We start from the raw sequence: 20,020 nt of genomic DNA, 5'->3' as shown, positions 1-20,020 counted from the left end.
ATTCCCCCATGAGGGGTAACATCCTCTCAGCATCTACCCTATCGAGTCCCCTCAGAATCTTGTCCACATCATGTCTTTTAAACTCCAATAAGTATAGACCCAACCTGATAATCTTTCCTAATAAGACAACCCTTCCATACCCAGAATCATTCTGGTGAACTTTTTTGAACTGCCTCCAATGCAAGTATGTCCTTTCTTAAATTCCCTCCCCACCTTGACCCAATTATCTCCCTCCAACTCTGCTTGACCTGAATACTGTATTAGGTGTTAGATCCCCATGTGCAATGTCACAGGAGATCGACTGCTGTCGTTCGCACTCTATATGCCGGACCTTACCATTTCTTAAAGACGTTTGCACGCGTTGCATCGAGACTTAAAGTGCTCTGACTGTTCCGATGACGTCACGCACACCGCCCGTTGGTGGTTACGTGGTCGATTCACTGAGAGCCAATCAGGTTGGGCGGTGGCGGAGTTTGAATCTGTTGTTTAGAATTGACTGGAGCTCGAGCTGGCTGTCGGCGAGTGCGAGAACTTCGGAGGTTAACGGCCTGGAGCAGGTAGGGTAGACGAAAAAGTGGAACCGTTGTGGACCGATACTCGCGGCGTCGGCTTTCTGTGCGGGCTTTGATGTGCTGTTTTCTCTCTGAAACATACACCAGGAGTGAGTGCGGCCTGGGCCCACTCTACGCTTTAAGCGCGGCCGCTGCCACCGGTGCGATGATTTTACAAACAGCGGTACCAGACCGGCTGGGAGGGAGTGAGCCAGGCAACTGAATGGCCCATTCCTGTTCCTATGTCGACAGTCCCATTTACCGAATAGCTGAGGGTTCTGTCTCTGTTCCTTGGAACACAAGTGGGCTGCAGCCTTTTCGGTCCCGTACTCCCGCCGTTCTAAAACTAAATGACACTAAGGATGAGAAGCAGTATGAGATAAAAGAAAGAAGGAATTTGCATTTATATTAGCGCCTTTCTGGATCTCAGGAGATCCTAAAGTGCTTCACAGCCAGTGGAGCACTTTTGAAGTGTAGGGAAACTGGATAGGGGACAGATTCTGTTGCTAAATCACTTCTCAGATTAATAAAATTGGTCTTTCCCCAATTGAAAACTTTAACTACTGCTCTGTTAACCTCTATTAAACAGTAGAGAGACTAGGGCGATTTAATAGAGGTTAACAGAGCAGTAGTTAAAGTTTTCAATTGGGGAAAGACCAATTTTATTAATCTGAGAAGTGGTTTAGCATAAGTAAACTGGAAACAGCTACTTGAAGGTAAATCTGTGTCAGAGCAGTTGGAAGTCTGTAGTGTCGCGACAGAAGCTGGGGGTTCCCTGTACGATGGGTTTCAGGATGCCCTCGATGTATCCAGAGAGGTTCTCACACAGGGTTCCGTTGCCTGATACGATAGGACGTCCGGGTGTGTTGGCTTTGTGTATCTTTGGGAGGCAGTAGAAGTCTCCCACGCGGGGAGAACGTGGGATGAGAGCGTGTAGGATGCTTTGAAGGTCTGGATCGAAGGTCTTGATCAGTTTGTTGAGCTGGTGGGTGTGTTCTTTGGTCGGATCTGCAGGTAACCGTCTGTAGTGTTCCTGGTTGTCCAGTTGTCGGTATGCTTCTTTGCAATAGTCCGTTCTGTTCTGTACGACTATGGCTCCTCCTTTGTCCGCTGGTTTGATGACGATGTTGCGGTTGGTCTTGAGAGCGTTGATGGCATTGCGTTGTGCTCGGGTGACATTCCACATCAGAGCAGTTGGAGACATTCAAAGGGATGATTCAAGGGGTTCAGGGTAAACATGTTCCCACCAAGAAAAAGGGAGGGGCTGCCAAATCTAGAGCCCCCTGGACGTCAAGAAGCATTCAGGGTGAGATAAAGCAGAAAAAGAAAGCCTATGATAGACACCGAGAGCTCAATACTACAGAAAGCTTAGAGGAGTATACAAAGTGGAAAGGTGAAGTTAAAAAGGAAATTAGGAAAGCAAAGAGAGGGCATGAAAAAATATTAGCAGGTAAAATCAAAGAAAACCCAAAGATGTATTATAAATACATTCAGAGCAAGAGGATAACTAAGGAAAGAGTAGGGCCTAATAGAGACCAAAAAGGTAAACTCTGTGTGGAGGTGGAAGATGTGGATATGGTTCTAAATGAATACTTTGCATCTATCTTCACAAAGGAGAGGGATGATGCAGGGATTGAAGTTAAGGAGGAGGAGTGTGAAATATTGGATGGGATAAACAGTGAGAGGAAGTATTAAGGGGATTAGCATCTTTGAAAGTGGATAAATCACCAGGGCCGAATGAAATGTATCCCACGTTGTTAAAAGAAGCCAGGGAGGAAATAGCGGTGTCTTTAACAATCATTTCCCAAACTTCACTGGATACAGGCATAGTGCCGGAGGATTGGAGGACTGCTAATGTTGTACCGTTGTTTAAAAAGGGAGCGAAGGATAGACCGAGTAATTACAGGCCAGTCAGCCTAACCTTGGTGGCGGGCAAGTTCTTGGAATCAATTCTGAGGGACAGGATAAACTGTCACTTAGAAAGGCACGGACTAATCAAGGACAGTCAGCATGGATTTGTTAAGGGGAAGTCGTGTCTGACTAACTTGATTGAATTTTTCGAGGAGGCAACAAGGAGGATCGATGAGGGTAGCGTAATTGATGTAGTCCACATGGATTTCAGCAAGATTTTTGACAAGGTCCCACATGGCAGATTGGTCAAAAAAGTAAAGGCCCATGGGATCCAAGGGAATGTGACAAATTGGATCCAAAATTGGCTCAGTGGCAGGAAGCACAGAGTAATCGTCGACGAGTGTTTTTGCGACTGGAAGGCTGTTTCCAGTGGGGTGCCACAGGGCTCGGTACTAGGTCCTTTGCTTTTTGTGGTATACGTTTAACGATTTGGACTTAAACGTAGGGGGCATGATTAAGAAATTTGCAGATGACACAAAGATAGGCCGTGTGATTGATAGAGAGGAGGAAAGCTGTAAACTGCAGGAAGATATCAATGGAATGGTCAGATGGGCAGAAAAGTGGCAAATGGAGTTCAATCTGGAGAAGTGTGAGGTAATGCATTTGGGGAGGGCAAACAAGGCAAGGGAATACACAATAAATGGGAGGAAGTGAGGGACCTTGGAGTGCATGTCCACAGATCCCTGAAGGTAGCAGGACAGGTAGATATGGTGGTTAAGAAGGCATATGGAATGCTTTCCTTTATTAACCGAGGCATAGAATATAAAAGCAGGGATGTTATGCTGGAACTGCATAAAACACTAGTTAGGTTGCAGCTTGAGGACTGCGCACGGTTCTGGTTACCACATTACAGGAAGGATGTAATTGTAATTGCACTAGAGAGGGTACAGAGGAGATTTACGAGGATGTTGCCAGGACTGGAGAATTTTAGCTATAATGACAAATTGGATAGGCTGGGATTGTTTTCCTTGGAACAGAGGAGGTTGAGGGGTGATCTGATTGAGGTGTACAAAATGATGAGAGGCCGAGATAGAGTGGATAGGAAGGCGGGAGGGGTTGCGGGGCGGGGGGGGGCGGTCAGTCAATAACTAGGGGGCATAGATTTAAAGTGATTGGTAGAAGGATTAGAGCGGAAATGAGGAAAAATGTTTTCACCTAGAGGGTGGTGGGGGCCTGGAACTCACTGCCTGAGAGGGTGGTAGAGGCAGAAACCCTCAACTCATTTAAAAAAAAAATACCTGGATGTGCAACTGCAGAGCCATGACCTGCAGGGCTATGGACCAAATGCGGAAAAGTGGAATTAGGCTGGGTGGCTCATTTCTCAGCTGGCGCAGACACGATGGGCCAAATGGCTTCCTTCTGTGCTGTAAATTTTCGATGATTCTATTGATGAAGTGAATAAGGAAAGAGTATTTCCTCCGGTTAGGGAGTCATCAAACTAAAATTGTCATTGAGAGTGAGGAGTGGTCAGGAGAAATTTCTTTACCTGGAGCATGGAATGCTTTGCCACATGGAATTGTTGAGCCAGAGACCATTGCATCTTTTAAGGAAAAAGTGAATAAACATTTGAAGCCGAGGAAGGTACAGGGCGATGAGGAGAGTGGAATCATAATAACAACTTGCATTCGCAATAAGGTAGAAGAATTAACAGCGCAGATAGATATTAACGGGTATGTTATAGTTGCGATTACGGAGACATGGCTGCAGGGTGACCAAGGATGGGAACTGAACATCCAGGGATATTCAGTATTTAGGAAGGACAGGCAAAAAGGGAAAGGAGGTGGGGTAGCGTTGCTAGTAAAGGAGGAAATCAATGCAATAGTGAGGAAGGATATTGGCTCGGAAAATCACAATGTGGAATCTGTATGGGTGGAGCTAAGAAACACCAAGGGGCAGAAAACGTTGGTGGGGGTTGTCTATAGGTCCCCAAACAGTCGTGGAGATGTAGGAGAGGGCATTAAACAGGAAATTAGACATGCATGCAAGAAGGGTACAACTATAAATCATGGGAGACTTTAATTTACATATAGATTGGTCAAACCAAATTAGCAATAATACTGTGGGGGAGGAATTCCTGGAGTGTGTACGTGATGGATTTCTAGACCAATATGTTGAGGAACCAACTGGAGAACTGGTGATCCTAGACTGGGTATTGTGCAATGAGAAAGGATTAATTAACAATCTTGTTGGGCGGGTTCCTTAGGGAAGAGCGACCTTAACATGACAGAATTCCTCATTAAGATGGAGAGTGAAGTAGTTGAATCTGAAACTAGGGTCCTGAATCTAAATAAAGGAAATTAGGAAAGTATGAGGTGTGAGTTGGCTATGATAGATTGGGGAACTTTACTAAAAGCGATGATAGTGGATAGGCAATGGCTAATATTTAAAGAACGTGTGCAGGAATTACAATAATTATTCATTCCTGTCTGATGCAAAAATAAAACAGGAAAGGTGACTCAACCATGGCTTACAAAAGAAATTAGGGATAGTATTAGATCCAAAGAGGAGACATATAAAATTGCTAGAAAAAGCGGCAAGCCTGAGGATTGGGAGCAGTTTAGAATTCAGCAAAGGAGGACAAAGAGATTGATTAAGAGGGGAAAAATAGAGTATGAGAGTAAACTAGCAGGGAACATAAAAACTGACTGTAAAAGCTTCTATAAATATGTCAAGAGAAAAAGATTAGTGAAGACAAATGTAGGTCCCTTACAGTCAGAAATGGGGGAAATTATAATGGGGCACAAAGAAATGGCAGAACAATTAAACACATACTTTGGTCTGTCTTCACAAAGGAGGACACTAATAACCTGCCAGAAATGTTAGGGAACCAAGGGTCTAGTGAGAGGGAGGAACTGAAGGAAATCAGTATTTGTAAAAAAAATAGTGCTAGGGAAATTAATGGGGCTAAAGGCTGACAAATCCCCAGGTCCTGATAATCTACATCCCAGAGTACTAAAGGAAGTGGCCTGGAAATAGTGGATGCATTGGTGGTCATCTTCCAAAATTCTATAGACTCTGGAACAGTTCCTACAGATTGAAGGGTGGCAAATGTAACCCCACTATGTAAAAAAGGAGGGAGAGAAAAAACAGGGAATTACAGGCCAGTTAGCCTAACATCAGTAGTGGGGAAAATGCTAGAGTCTATTATAAAGGATGTGATAACAGAACACTTGGAGGGCACTAACGGGATTGGACAAGGTCAGCATGGGTTTATGAAAGGGAAATCATGCTTAACAAATCTACTGGAGTTTTTTGAGGATGTAACTAGTAGAATAGATAGGGGAGAACCAGTGGATGTGGTGTATTTGGATTTTCAGAAGGCTTTTGATAAGGTTAGTGTGCAAAATTAAAGCACATGGGATTGGCGGAATATACTGGCATGGATTGAGAATTGGTTGACAGACAGGAAACAGAGAGTAGGAATAAACGGGTCTTTTTCCGGGTGGCAGGCAGTGACTAGTGGGTTACCGCAGGGCCCCAGCTATTCACAATATATATCAATGATTTGGATGAGGGAACGGAATGTAACATTTCCAAGTTTGCAGACGACACAGCTGGGGTGGAATGTGAGCTGTGAGCGGGGTGGAATGTGAGCTGTGAGGAGGATGCAAAGGGGCTCCAGTGAGATTTAGACAAGTTGGGTGAGTGGGCAAGAACATGGCAGATGCAGTATAACCTGGATAAATGTGAGGTTATCCATTTTGGTTGTAAAAACAGAAAGGCAGATTATTATCTGAATGGTGATAGATTGGGAAAAGGGGAGGTGCAACGAGACTTGGGTGTCCTTGTAAACCAGTCGCTGAAAGCGAGCATTCAGGTGCAGCAAGCAGTTAGGAAGATGAATGGTATGTTGGCGTTCATTGCAAGAGGATTTGAGTACAGGAACAGGGATGTATTACTGTAGTTGTACAGGGCCTTGGTGAGACCACATCTGGAGTATTGTGTGCAGTTTTGGTCTCCTTATCTGAGGAAGGATGTCCTTGCCATGGAGGGAGTGCAACGAAGGTTTACCAGACTGATACCTGGGATGGCGGGACTGACGTATGAGGAGAGATTGGATCGACTAAACCTATATTCACTGGAGTTTAGAAGAATGAGAGGTGATCTCATCGAAACATATAAAATTCTAACAGGACTAGACAGACTAAGAACATAAGAACATAAGAAATTGGAGCAGGAGTAGGCCAATCGGCCCCTCGAGCCTGCTCCGCCATTCAATAAGATCATGGCTGATCTGATCCCAACCACAAATCTAAAGAACACAAGAAGTCGGAGCAGGACCCGGCCACATAGCCCCTGGGCCCTCTCCGCCACCCACAGGGCATTGACCGATCCGAACTCAGCTTCATGTCCAATTTCCTGCCCGCTCTCCATAACCCCTAATTCCCTTTACTTCTAGGAAACTGTCTATTTCTGTTTTAAATTTATCTAATGATGTAGCTTCCACAGCTTCCTGGGGCAGCAAATTCCACAGACCTACCACCCTCTGAGTGAAGAAGTTTCTCCTCATCTCAGTTTTGAAAGAGCAGCCCCTTATTCTAAGATTATGCCCCCTAGTTCTAGTTTCACCCATCTTTGGGAACATCCTTACTGCATCCACCCGATCAAGACCCTTCACAATCTTATATGTTTCAATAAGATCGCCTCTCATTCTTCTGAACTCCAATGAGTGGAGACCCAATCTACTCAACCTCTCCTCATATGTCCGCTCCCTCATCCCCGGGATTAACCGAGTGAACCTTCTTTGTACTGCCTCGAGAGCAAGTATGTCTTTTCTTAAGTATGGAGACCAAAACTGTATGCAGTATTCCAGGTGCGGTCTCACCAATACCTTATATAACTGCAGCAATACCTCCTTGTTTTTATATTCTATCCCCCTAAAATGCAGGGAGGATGTTCCCGATGGCTGGGGAATCCATAACCAGGGGTCACAGTCTCAGGATACGGGGTATGCCATTTGGAACCGAGATGAGGAGAAATTTCTTCACTCAGAGGGTGGTGAAGCAGTGGAGGCCAAGTCATTAAATATATTCAAGAAGGAGAGAGATATATTTTTTAATGCTAAAGGGATCAAGGGATATGGGGAAAAAGCGGGAACAGGGTACTGAGTTAGACGATCATCCATGATCATTTTGAATGACGGAGCAGGCCTAAAGGGCCGAATGGCCCACTCTTGCTCCTATTTTCTATGTTTCTAAAAGTGCCCTTAATGTAAACAACATCACAAGTTTTTTTTTATTCGTTCATGGGATGTGGGCTTCACTGGCAAGGCCAGCATTTATTGCCCATCCCTAATTCCCCTTGAGAAGGTGGTGGTGAGCTGCCTTCTTGAACCACTGCAGTCCTTGTGGTGAAGGTTCTCCCACAGTGCTGTTAGGAAGGGAGTCCAAGATTTTGACCCAGTGACGATGAAGGAATGGCGATATATTTCCATGTCGGGATGGTGTGTGACTTGGAGGGGAACGTACAGGTGGTGTCGTTCCCATGTGCCTGCTGCCTTTGTCCCTCTAGGTGGTAGAGGTCGCAAGTTTGGGAGCTGCTGTCGAAGAAGCCTTGGGGAGTTGCTGCAGTGCATCCTGTGGATGGTACACACTGCTGCCACGATGCACTGGTGGTGAAGGGAGTGAATGTTTAGGGTGGTGGATGGGGTGCCAATCAAGTGGCTGCTTTGTCCTGGATGGTGTCCAGCTTCTTGAGTGTTGTTGGAGCTGCACTCATCCAGGCAAGTGGAGAGTTTTCCATCACACTCCTGACTTGTGCCTTGTAGATGGTGGAAAGACTTTCGGGAGTCAGGAGGTAAGTCACTCGCCACAGAATAGCCAGCCTCTGACTTGCTCTTGTAGCCACAGTATTTATGTGGCTGGTCCAGTTAAGTTTCTGGTCAGTGGTGACCCCCAGGATGTTTTTGGGGGATTTGGCGATGGTAATGCCGTTGAATGTCAAGGGGAGGTGGTTAGACTCTCCCTTGTTGGAGATGGTCATTGCCTGGCACTTGTCTGGCACGAATGTTACTTGCCACTTATCAGCCCAAGCCTGGATGTTGTCCAGGTCTTGCTGCATATGGGCACGGACTGCTTCGTTATCTGATGGGTTGCAAATGGAACTGAATACTGCACTCATCAGCGAACATCCCCATTTCTGACCTTATGATGGAGGGAAGGTCATTGATGAAGCAGCTGAAGATAGTTGGGCCTAGGACGTTGCCCTGAGGAACTCCTGCAGCAATGCCCTGGGGCTGAGATGATTGGCCTCCAACAACCACTACTATCTTCCTTTGTGCTAGGTATGACTCCAGCCACTGGAGCGTTTTCCCCCTGATTCCCATTGACTTCAATTTCACTTGGGCTCCTTGGTGCCACACTCGGTCAAATGCTGCCTTGATGTCAAGTGCAGTCTCTCTCACCCCACATCTGGAATTCAGCTCTTTTGTCCATGTTTGGACCAAGGCTGTAATGAGGTCTGGAGCCAAGTTGCTTTACAGATAGATGCAACAAAACCTGATGTTGAACCCGGAAGGGATGAATGATGAGCGGCTTGGTTGAAGAGATGAGTTTTGAGGAAGATTTTAAAAGCCATGGGGAAGGTGAATGGGTGGAAAAGTTTAAAAGAATTCCAGAGAATAGGACCCAGGCAGCTGAATGGAGGTAGAACATAAGAAATAGGAGCAGTAGTAGGCCATACGCCTCTCGAGCCTGCTCCGTCATTCAATTAAATCATGGTTGATCTTTGACCTCAACTCCACTTTCCTGCCCGATCCCCATATCGCTTGATTCCAAAAATCAATCTATCTCATCCTTGAATATACTCAACGACTCATCGTCCATAGCCCTCTGGGGTAGAGAATGCCAAAGATTCACAACGCTCTGAGTCAAGAAATATCTCCTCATCTCATTCTTAAATGACTGGCCCCTTATCCAGCAATCCTTGTTCTAGACTCTCCAAACAGGGGAAACAACCTCTCAATCTACCCTGTCAAGCCCCCTCAGAATCTTACATGTTTCAATAAGATCATCTCTCATTCCTCGAAACTCCAGCGGGGATTCACAAAAAGCCAAAGTCACAGGAAGTGAGTGTTATGAAGGGTGGAATATATGTTTGGATGCAGTTAAATGTGTGGGAGGATGAAACCATGAACAGAATTAAAGATAAAGGTTTTAAATTTAATGCTTTGGTGGTGGGGGTGATATAGGTCAATGAGGAAAGTGATAATGGGTGAGTGGAACTTAGTACAAAGCAGGTTACATGTGGCAGTTGTCCACAAGCTGGAGTTTGTAGAGGTTGGAAGAAGGGAGGCCAGCAAGGATAACGTTAGGGTAGTTAAGTCTGAAGGTGATAAAAGCGTGTGTGAGCTTCAGAGGTAGGGGTGGAGGCAGGCAATGTTGTGAAGGTGAAATTAAGTGATCTTTATGGTGGTGAGGATTTGGGGTCTGAATCTCAGTTCACGATTAAGCAGGAAGCCATGGTTACAAACATTCTGGTTGAGCCTGAGGCAGTGGCCAGGACAGGGGGGAGGAATCAGTGACGAGTTTGTGGTGAGTGCTGAAGACAGTGGCTTTGATCTGATGTTGAGGTGGAGGAAGTGGATGTTGGACTCGCTGTTTGATGGCCGAGGGGACCAATGGAGGTGTTAGAGAGGTAGAACTAGGTGCTGGGGGGGAAGCAGGCCCCATGCATGCAGATTCATTTTAGATTGCTCTAACAAAGAGATATATGATGGGGGTAATTTTGATCCCCAAGAGCGGGTGGGTTGGGGGAGGATGGGAGTTGAAAATAGTTGTTTGGGTCGAGACCGCATCCCGATTCCACTTTTGGTTTAACGTGGGCACGTAAAAGTACAGGCTTCCCACTGGGAATACAAAGTCTGCAAATTTTGCGTTTGCGACCCAAAAAAGCAACTATTTTCAACTCCAACCCAGCCGTTCTTGGGGTTAAAATTACCCCTGATGAGTGAAATCGCCACCTTCTATGATAAATGAATAATGAGCTCAGTTCAGTTGATTGCATTTCTGCCTATGAGTCAGAAGGCTATGGATTCACACCTCACCCCAGCACATGAATAATGTAGGGTGAAACTGCAGGATAGTACTGAGGCAGCTATGTAATAACTATACTTCAAAAGTAATCCCTTGGCTGTAATGTGTTTTGGGGTGTCCAGAGCACATGATAAGGTGCTATATAAATGCATATTCTTTTTTTCTTAACAAAGGACTGGATATTGGAGATGCTATGTTTTTGATGTGATGTTAAACAGAAGAAGCCCCACTTGATTGTTCCTAATCTTGATGGTTCAAATTGATGTAAAAGATCACATACACTGTTTGAAGAGGAGTAGGCAGTTCTCCTTCTTCAACTAACATCACCAAAACAGACTTATTGGTTATTTGTCTAATTTGCAATTTGTGGGATTAAATTAATTGTCTACATAACAAAGCTTTGGCATACAATGCTACATAAATATATCAGCTGTAAAGCTGCTCATGGATTTTTTTAAAATAGAAGATGGATGTAATTTTGGAATTCAGTTCCCCAAAACACTGATGCAAATCCCACGTGATAACAATGGAATTTGACTTACTCATCAGTAATGGCCCAAAATATAAATTAGCAGAAAGTGATCCCCAAAAATCCCAGGGATCCATGAAAGTGAAGCAGACATCTTCAACCACTGTAAAATAATTTACCTGATCATAAGGCTTGTTGGTAGTTTGTGCATTCTACTGGTTGCAGCTGTTATAGTGGGCCTGGTCAACACTACTGCAGCATTAGTATACATACTTTGGTACCCTCACTGGTGAGAGAAGAGCTGAATCAGAATGCAATCTGGTTGCTTTATATTGAAGGCTCATTTAAAGTCACTTGTTATTGCCAATTAAAAACCTACATTTTTTGGGTGTTTTTCATTTTTTTGCATCAAAAACCATGAGAAAATCAGAGGGAAAAGTTGGATAACAAAAACCTGGGTAAATTCAAAAAGTTTAGATTTTATTTGAAAGATCACGAAAACTCAAGGAAAAAAAAAACGAAGACAGAGTTTGAGGGGATACAAAGTGACATTCAGAAATTATTACCACTGCAACTGAATAGGCATCGGGTGTAGTAAATAGTTTCTTTTGTGCAGAAAATAGGGCCTATTGTATCTGATGTCAGAACTCAATACTCAACCCCATTTCAGTTGGGAAGATAACAGAATTTTGATGCCAAATTGGAAAAGATTTTTTTTAACTAATCCACCACCCAAACCCATTTAAATTTATGGTAGAAATCAAGAATGGTTTTTAATCCTTATTTATAGTGCAGATTTGATGTGAAATGTATCAGTCTGAATTTGGCACATTAACCTTCTATAACAAGTACATTAATATGTACTGCTTCACTGTTTAAAAGAAAAATGCTAGGTAGATGACATTTAACGTAGATAAATATAGTGTCATGCACGTCCGTAGGGCTAATGCCAAGCATGTGTATACCATGTGGATTTCTGAATTAAAATCTGTTGAGCGGGAAAGAGACCTAGGTGTTATGGTGCATGAGTTTCTAAATGCTCATGGCCAGTGTCGAGAGACTATAGTGAAAGCAAAGAGTAATAGGATGTATACCTAGGACAATCCAATATAAAACAAAAAGCACTATAGTGTCCTTGCACAAGACTTGGTTAGGCCTCATCTAGAATACTGTGTCTACTTCTGCTCCCCTCACGTGGTAAGAGATAGAGATCCTGGAAAAGATTCAGAGGAGGGCCAATAGATTAATGCTTAGTTTAAAAACCCTTGCTCCAGAAAAGTATTGACTTCAGGATAACTTAATTGAAGTTTTTAAAATGATGATGCGACTAGACTATCCATGTGGATAGATTATTTGAATTAAGTTAGGGAGAACAAGGGGGCATGTGAATAAGTTACGCAAGGGTAGAACTAGATTAGATGATGCTATGTCAGGGGGTTTTTCTTATCACAGAGGGTCATAAACCTTTGGAATAAGTTTCTGGCTCATGCAGTGAGTGCGGATTCGCTGCAGACCTTCAAAAGGGAGCTGAATGAGTTCCTGGAGGATGCTGATTTTGTTAGGTACAAAAAGTAGGTGGGATGTTGGGTGACATACCTTGTGGCCATTGGAATTTCCTGGAATTCTTTTTTCTCTAAATTGGCTGAGGATTCTTTTATCTGTTTTTCTTCTGCAAATTTATTAATGTCTTCCTGTATTTTGCCGCAGTCCTCCTTGGTATTAACTATACCCCCCCCGCACCAACCTCCATAATTTGGCATTGTCTGCAAATTTTGAAATTGTACTTCCAATTCCCGAGTCCAAATCGTTTATGTAAATGGTGAACAGTGGTCCCAGCACTGATCCTTATGGAACACCACTTTCCACCTTTTGCCAGTCTGAGTACCTTTAACCCCTACTTTCTTCTCTGTTTTGTAGCCAGCTTGCTATCCATTCTGCTACTTGTCCCATGACTCCACGTGCTCTGACTTTAGCCATGAGTCTACTATGCGGTACCTTATCAAAGGCCTTTTGAAAATCCATATATTACATCGACTGCATTACTCTTGTCTACCCTTTCTGTTACTTCTTCAAAGAATTCAATAAGGTTGGTCAAGCTTGACCTTCACTTTTGAAATCTGTGCTGACTATTCTTTGTTATATTTTTGTTTCTGGGGATAAATTTTAACCCCCAAGAACGGGTTGGTGGGGCGTAAAAATACTCCATTTTCAGAGCTGGGCGGCATCCCAGCTCCAACACGCCTGCTTCTGGGTTTAACCCAGGCAGGTTTGTCCGCGTGTGGAGAGCAGACACTAGGACGTTCTGCCCCCGCTTAAAGCCGGCGGGCCAATACTTAAAAGGGCAATGTACCTCATTGAGGTACTTAATATTTTGGGGATTGAAACATTAAAATGAATTTAACCTTATCTGTTCAGGTTTCCCATCGCTTCCCATTCACATCAGGAAGGACCGAATCCATGAGGTGAGTGCCGTTATCGCACTGCTTGTAGGCTTGGAGGAGCTGACTCCCCCCGCTCATCCCCTGGATGAAGCTCCCGCTTCCTTCCCCCCGGATGACGCCCGCCTCCGCCGGTCCCGCTTCCTTCCCCCCGGATGATGCCCACCCCGGGTCCCGCTTCCTTCCCCCCGGATGACACCCCGCCTGCCGGGTGATCCTGCTTTTGTCATTCTCTCTTTTATTGTCTACATGCTTAGTGTACGCTTTTTTCTTTAGTTTCAATTTTGTCCTTATTTCTTTATTCATCCATGGTGTTTCATTACTGGCTAGTTTGTTCTTGCTTTTTTGTGGGATATATTTCTGCTTGGCACTCTTGATCATCATTTTAAATATTTCCCATTGCTGTCCTATTTCTTTGTTTATCAGTAAGTTTTTCCAGTTTATTTTCCCTAGCTCCATTCTCATCCCCAGAAAATTCACTTTTTTCCCATATTATTACTTTGGTCTTTGTCTTATGTCCTTCTCAATCTTTATCTTAAACTGTATTATGTTGTGATTGCTATTGCCTCGGTGTTCCCCTACACTTGCTTCTCATTTGTTCTGGTTCATTTCCCATTACTGGATCCAGCAGTGCTTCCTCTCTTGGGCTTTTTACATACTAGGTAATAATGGAGTCCTGAACACATTGTAAAAACTCTACCTCTTCCCTTTCTTGCCAGTTTACTTGGGGATAGTTAAAATCTCCCATGTTTTTCTACGCCCTTTACTCATTTCACATATTTACGTACATATTTCTTCCTCCACCTCTTTTCCACTATTAAGTGGTCTGTAGTATACCCCTATTAGCATGATCGATTTCTTATCTTTTATTTCAATCCATATGGATTCTGTTTCTATCCTTCTGTTAGTTATTTCCCTTTTTTCTATTGCCATTGAGGGTCATGATTAAATGGGACAGGCTTGATGGACCAGCTGGTCTTTTTCTGTCTGTCCTTTTCATTATGGAGGCTGTTGTAGAGTTGGGAACTATGATGTAGTGGGAATATCAGATATGGCTACATCCAGAGGATGGAAATGAATATAACATTCAGGGGTAAAGAGTGTTTTAAAAAAAATTAAAGTGGACAAAATGGAGTTGGTGCATTCCTGTATATCACGGACACCTGGAGGCAAAAGATGTTGATCTGGGAGGTAGAAAGCAACAGAATGAACTATTCTGGTCGACACCACCAATGCTTAAAAAACTCTAGCTACTGTTAGGGGTATGCTAAAATTTGCTTTATGAAACAATAGGAAGGTTATGTGAGAACAGGAAAGTTATTTTGATGAGACTTCAATCAATTTAACATAAACTGGGAGAATCCAGAGTCAGAGTTGGTAGGTGTAATGTGAGACTCTTGAAGCCCTTTTCCACAATCTCCCTCATAATGTTTCCTACATTATAACAGTGATTACACTTCAAAAGTACGTAATTGGCTGTAAAAAGTGCTTTGGGGTGTCCTGAAGTCGTGAAAGGCGCTATATAAATGCAAGTCTTTTTCTTTCTTTCATGGGTTGAAAGCCAGAGGAGATGGCAGTAGTCTGAACACCCAGCAAAGCTGTCAGCTGCCATTAGAGATTCCATCGCTGAGGGCCTCCCTGCAGTGTTCACGGAGATGATCACTTACCTCATGGTTGATTGCAATGTTCCAATGGCCTGTACGTAGATCCCGTACAAGTTGGAGTTGGACTTCTCTATTCTCTGTGCCATTGTGTGGAGGTGCACTGACAGGCAACCCAGAGCACCTAGAAATTCCTGATGTAAAACCATCAGTCTTCTATACTTTGTGCCCTCTGCAACAGGGCTAGGATGCGAGCTCTCCGGTGAGCTGCTTTCTGGGCCATCCTATCCTCCCAAGTGGATTGTGGTATGTCCTGTGATATAGTGTAACTTCCAAAAGACTTTTGATAAAGTCCCAGAAGAAAAGCTGTTAATTAACTCAAAGTTGTGGGGTCAGGGTAAAACTGGCTTAAGGATAGAAAATGATTACTCACTAGAAGAGTTATGTGAGAGTTTGGGGTAGGGTAAGTACTGAATGGGATGCCTCAGGGCTCGGTGCTGGAACTACTGTTTGTAATTTACATAAATGACCTGGATTCAGAAACTCAATGCAAAGTGGTCATAACTAGGGGAGTGGAATTGGAAGACACAGCTAAGAAATTACAGAACGAGTTGAACAGGATATTTAAGTGGGCAGAACAATGACACATGAAATTTAATGCAAACAAGTGTAAAGTGCTACACATAGGAAGGAACAATAGACAACAGGTGTACTCAATGTGGTATTGAAGTAGTTATGGATGAAGCTGAAAGAGACCTACTAACCTCCTCCAGCCTGACAAACCCTTTGAAGCAGAAGTTTCCGTTCCTCTAACTCTGGCCTCTTGTGTATTTCCTATTTCTCTGCTCCACCATCCAAAAATAGATTAGGGTAAAAATAATTTTATATGGGGAAAAAAAGGTCGGGTTTGTATGTTTTTAGTCCAATATGGAAATTGGCAGTGCTTGATCTAGTTCTCGGAAATGAAGTGCAAGGTGTGCGATTTTCTTATTTCATGTTTTCTTGCATCCCTATAATGCTTTTTCTTAAAAGTATTTTCTTATGTTGTCAGGTATTAAGGGATGAAGAAGATGGCCTTTGAAAGGTGTCAAAAGATCTCTTTCCAGGAAAGTCTGGAAGCTATCAAGGAACGAATGAAAGAGAAACGGAATCAGAATCAGACTAAAATCAACAGAGCTAAGCAAACCTTGAATTCAAAAGTTAAAACCAAAGTACTAAGTAAGCATGCAGTTTTATTTCTACAGAACTTCAATTTTCAGTTTTTCACAGCCCTTTTCATGTTATACTAATTTTTTTTAATTTAACAGGCAAGAGCTCTTTTATAAAAAATATCCAAGGAAACAACCAAAACCTAGCTCTGTCTCTAGAAGCAGAAAAGAAGAAACTGAGAGTAGCATACAATGTCATATTGTCCTTGAAAAGAGAACGGCAGGCTATGATGTTCTACATTCTCATGCTAAAGAGGAAGCTTGAAAATCATATCCCAGGGCATCTTGAGGTACACTTGCAAAACCAAACTTATTCATTTTATTTTGACTTTTTGTAGTCAATAAACAGCAAATGCTTTAAATTGCTACAATTTCATGATATGAAAAATATTTTAAAAAGGCTTCGAAACATTTTTTTTCAGTAGGGTTTACAAATGATTGCAATCTGAAAGAATTTCCAAGGGTAAAAATGAAATTGAGGTACAGCATGAGATGGATAACTCTTGTTTTTAGAGAAGGTTATGGTTTTGCTGGAAGAGAAGTAATCATATGGCCTTTCTGGAATACCTTCTTAAAAAATAATAACCACGTTCTTGCTTCTTGGGTCACTTCCTATGCAACTAGTAAATGGTCTCAAGACATGATCATATGAAGATTACTGTTCTGTTTTGGTTTTCTTCTCCATAGTTTCCCACATGAATCTTTTTAATAATGTAGTATTGTTTTGGCATTAGTGTATGTGGAAGATTTCTAAACGCAAAGGAATATTGCTAACTGTACTACTCCTATTTGCAGGGGGAGTTCTTTATAAAAATTGCCCAGGTATGTCCTGTCCACAAAAAGCAGGACAAATCCAATCCGGCCAATTACCGCCCCATCAGTCTACTCTCAATCATCAGCAAAGTGATGGAAGGTGTCGTCGACAGCGCTATCAAGCGGCACTTACTCACCAATAACCTGCTCACCAATGCTCAGTTTGGGTTCCACCAGGACCACTCAGCTCCAGACCTCATTACAGCCTTGGTCCAAACATGGACAAAAAAGCTGAATTCCAGAGGTGAGGTGAGAGTGACTGCCCTTGACATCAAGGCAGCATTTGACCTAGTGTGGCACCAAGGAGCCCTAGTAAAATTGAAGTCAATGGGAATCGGGGAAAACTCTCCAGTGTCTGGAGTCATACCTAGCACAAAGGAAGATGGTAGTGGTTGTTGGAGGCCAATCATCTCAGCCCCAGGACATTGTTGCAGGAGTTCCTCAGGGCAGTGTTCTAGGCCTAAACATCTTCAGCTGCTTCATCAATGACCTTCCCTCCATCATAAGGTCAGAAATGGGGATGTTCGCTGATGATTGTACAGTGTTCAGTTCCATTTGCAACCCCTCAGATAATGAAGCAGTCCGTGTCTGCATCCAGCAAGACTTGGACAACATCCAGGCTTGGGCTGATAACTGGCAAGTAACATTCGTGCCAGGCAATGACCATCTCCACAAGAAAGAGTCTAACCACCTCCCCTTGACATTCAATGGCATTACCATCGCCGAAACCCCCACTGTCAACATCTTGGGGGTCACCATTGACCAGAAACTTAACTGGACCAGCCAAATAAATACTGTGGCTACGAGAGCAGGTCAGAGGCTGGGTATTCTGCAGCGAGTGATTCAGCTCCTGATTCCCCAAAGCCTTTTCACCATCTACAAGGCACAAGTCAGGAGTGTGATGGAATACTCTCCACTTGACTGGATGAGTGCAGCTCCAACAACACTCAAGAAGCTCGACACCATCCAGGACAAAGCAGCCCACTTGATTCGCACCCCATCCACCACCCTAAACATTCACTCCCTTCACCACCGGCGCACTGTGGCTGCAGTGTGTACCATCCACAGGATGCACTGCAGCAACTCGCCAAGGCTTCTTCAACAGCATCTCCCAAACCCGCGACCTCTACCACCTAGAAGGACAAGAACAGCAGGCACATGGGAACCTGCACGTTCCCCTCCAAGTCACACACCATCCCGACTTGGAAATATATCGCTGTTCCTTCATCGTCGCTGGGTCAAAATCCTGGAACTCCCTACCTAACAGCACTGTGGGAGAACCTTCACCACACGGACTGCAGTGGTTCAAGAAGGCAGCTCACCACCACCTTCTCAAGGGCAATTAAGGATGGGCAATAAATGCTGGCTACGCCAGCGACGCCCACATCCCATGAATGAATTTATAAAAAAGAAACAGACCAGGCTGCTGACTTGGTTGTTAATTTGTAATGCTTTGTTTTTTTAAAATATTTTTTAAAAATCTGAGAATTGGCTTTTTACAAGATTTATATTCATTGATTGTATGAGGGGGCATGTAAGTTTTTAATGAACCTGATAACTATACAGCTGCAGATCAAATCAATGAGGATCTTTGAGGAAAAAGCTAACTCTTGTAGTAAATAACATTTTCTTTATAAATAGTATTTATATGTAGGCAGAAATTAGTTTGTTTTAAAGTTTTGGGCATTCATATGAATTCCTTTTTTCTTCCTTCCCCCACACAATTTTTTAATACATTATTTTGTTTTTATATCGTTCCAGGTTATCTTTCCCTCTCTTTTTCTCTTCTCCCCCCTCCCCGCCCCCAGCCCCGACGTGCACCATCCCCAAACAAGACAAGTGGAAAACAAATATTTTCCTGGCTGTCTGCCATTCTTGAACTGCTTGCTGGGAAATGCACAACAGCAGCACAGATTTCTTTCCCCCTCTCCTTAGTCTCTACAGAGCTGGTTTTCTGCAAGTGGACTGGCTGAGATTGCCAGCTAATTGGGAAAATGTGTGATCTCATCTTGTCACTTCATCGTGTACGAAACGTAATACTGAAATGCACAGTGTTACTGTGGTTAATCTTTCACTTTTGGGCATAGGTGCCCTCTGCTGCAATAGCTTTGTCTATGATAAAATTCAGCTGCTGCATGTTGCTTTACATGTAATTGCAGCTTCTAAAAAAAAGTCTTTCAGCAATTATTTGAATTTTTAAGTTCATAAACTTTTGATATTGAAAGATCCAAGTTGCATATTACTAATGTTAATTATTAAAACACTATCCTGACTTGGATGAGCATTGAACATGGAAACAGAAGTTTGTGGTACGCTAGTAGAGCTTGAACTTGTCAGCCAAAGAAAATTTGCAGTTTGATATGTCTGTTATAACTGCAGATATCCCATTCAATGAGCCCTCATGTTCTTGGGGAATTAATGTGAATAGCTTGGTGGCTTCTTACTAGTAATTTTCCAGAGGAATTTGAATATAGATATGTTAGCTTGTGAATGTACCTTTTTATATGCCCGGAAATGGAAGGTCGCATGAGCAATTCCTTGCTCTTAGTGATGTCAAAACATTTTAAAGGGCTGTGCCCTTTCTGTTCCATGCTGTTAACCTGGGTTTGGTTCTATAGCATGTGACAGGTGTTTTCAGGTAATGAAAGCAACCTTACAAATGAGATCCCACATGTTTAATTTTTAATTCAGGCTAAACTGTCCATTTTGAAAGAAGTAGTCTCTAAAATAACTCTTAATTTTCTGGAGACTGCTAACCTCCTTGGCCCCTGTGCAAGATCTGTGCTGTTACAACTCAGTAAGAAGATTGCGGTGTTTCCTTTATAAAAGTGCAGCGAAAGAAATACTGTGCATGGGATTTTGTAGTAAATTCTGCAGAGTATTTTTTCTCAATATTCTACTCGAGTGAGAACCTACAGATCTCACAATGCATTGCCAAACTGTTATTTGTACATGTGCTTTATAATTCTTTGAGCACGAGTAACATTAGAAAATTT

General features: G+C 43.1%; 1 protein-coding gene across 2 annotated transcripts in view; it reads left to right on the top strand.

The window, feature by feature from the left end:
* Positions 1-473: 473 nt before the first annotated feature.
* The window catches only part of LOC137334202 (shugoshin 1-like), a 39,565-nt gene continuing 20,018 nt past the window's right edge, over positions 474-20,020 (top strand). Inside the window, exons 1-4 of one of the 2 annotated variants that reach the window (XM_067998784.1) lie at positions 474-557; positions 13,380-13,426; positions 16,055-16,221; positions 16,311-16,501. In XM_067998784.1, coding sequence (XP_067854885.1) covers positions 16,065-16,221; positions 16,311-16,501 — 348 coding nt within the window. In that variant the 5' untranslated portion in view covers positions 474-557; positions 13,380-13,426; positions 16,055-16,064. The remainder of the gene's footprint in view (positions 558-13,379; positions 13,427-16,054; positions 16,222-16,310; positions 16,502-20,020) is intronic. The other variant, XM_067998794.1, reaches the window with a different exon arrangement.

This window comes from Heptranchias perlo, chromosome 2, assembly GCF_035084215.1.
Source record: "Heptranchias perlo isolate sHepPer1 chromosome 2, sHepPer1.hap1, whole genome shotgun sequence".
Taxonomy (NCBI): Eukaryota; Metazoa; Chordata; class Chondrichthyes; order Hexanchiformes; family Hexanchidae; genus Heptranchias; species Heptranchias perlo.
This window is presented reverse-complemented; position numbering and strand designations above follow the sequence as displayed.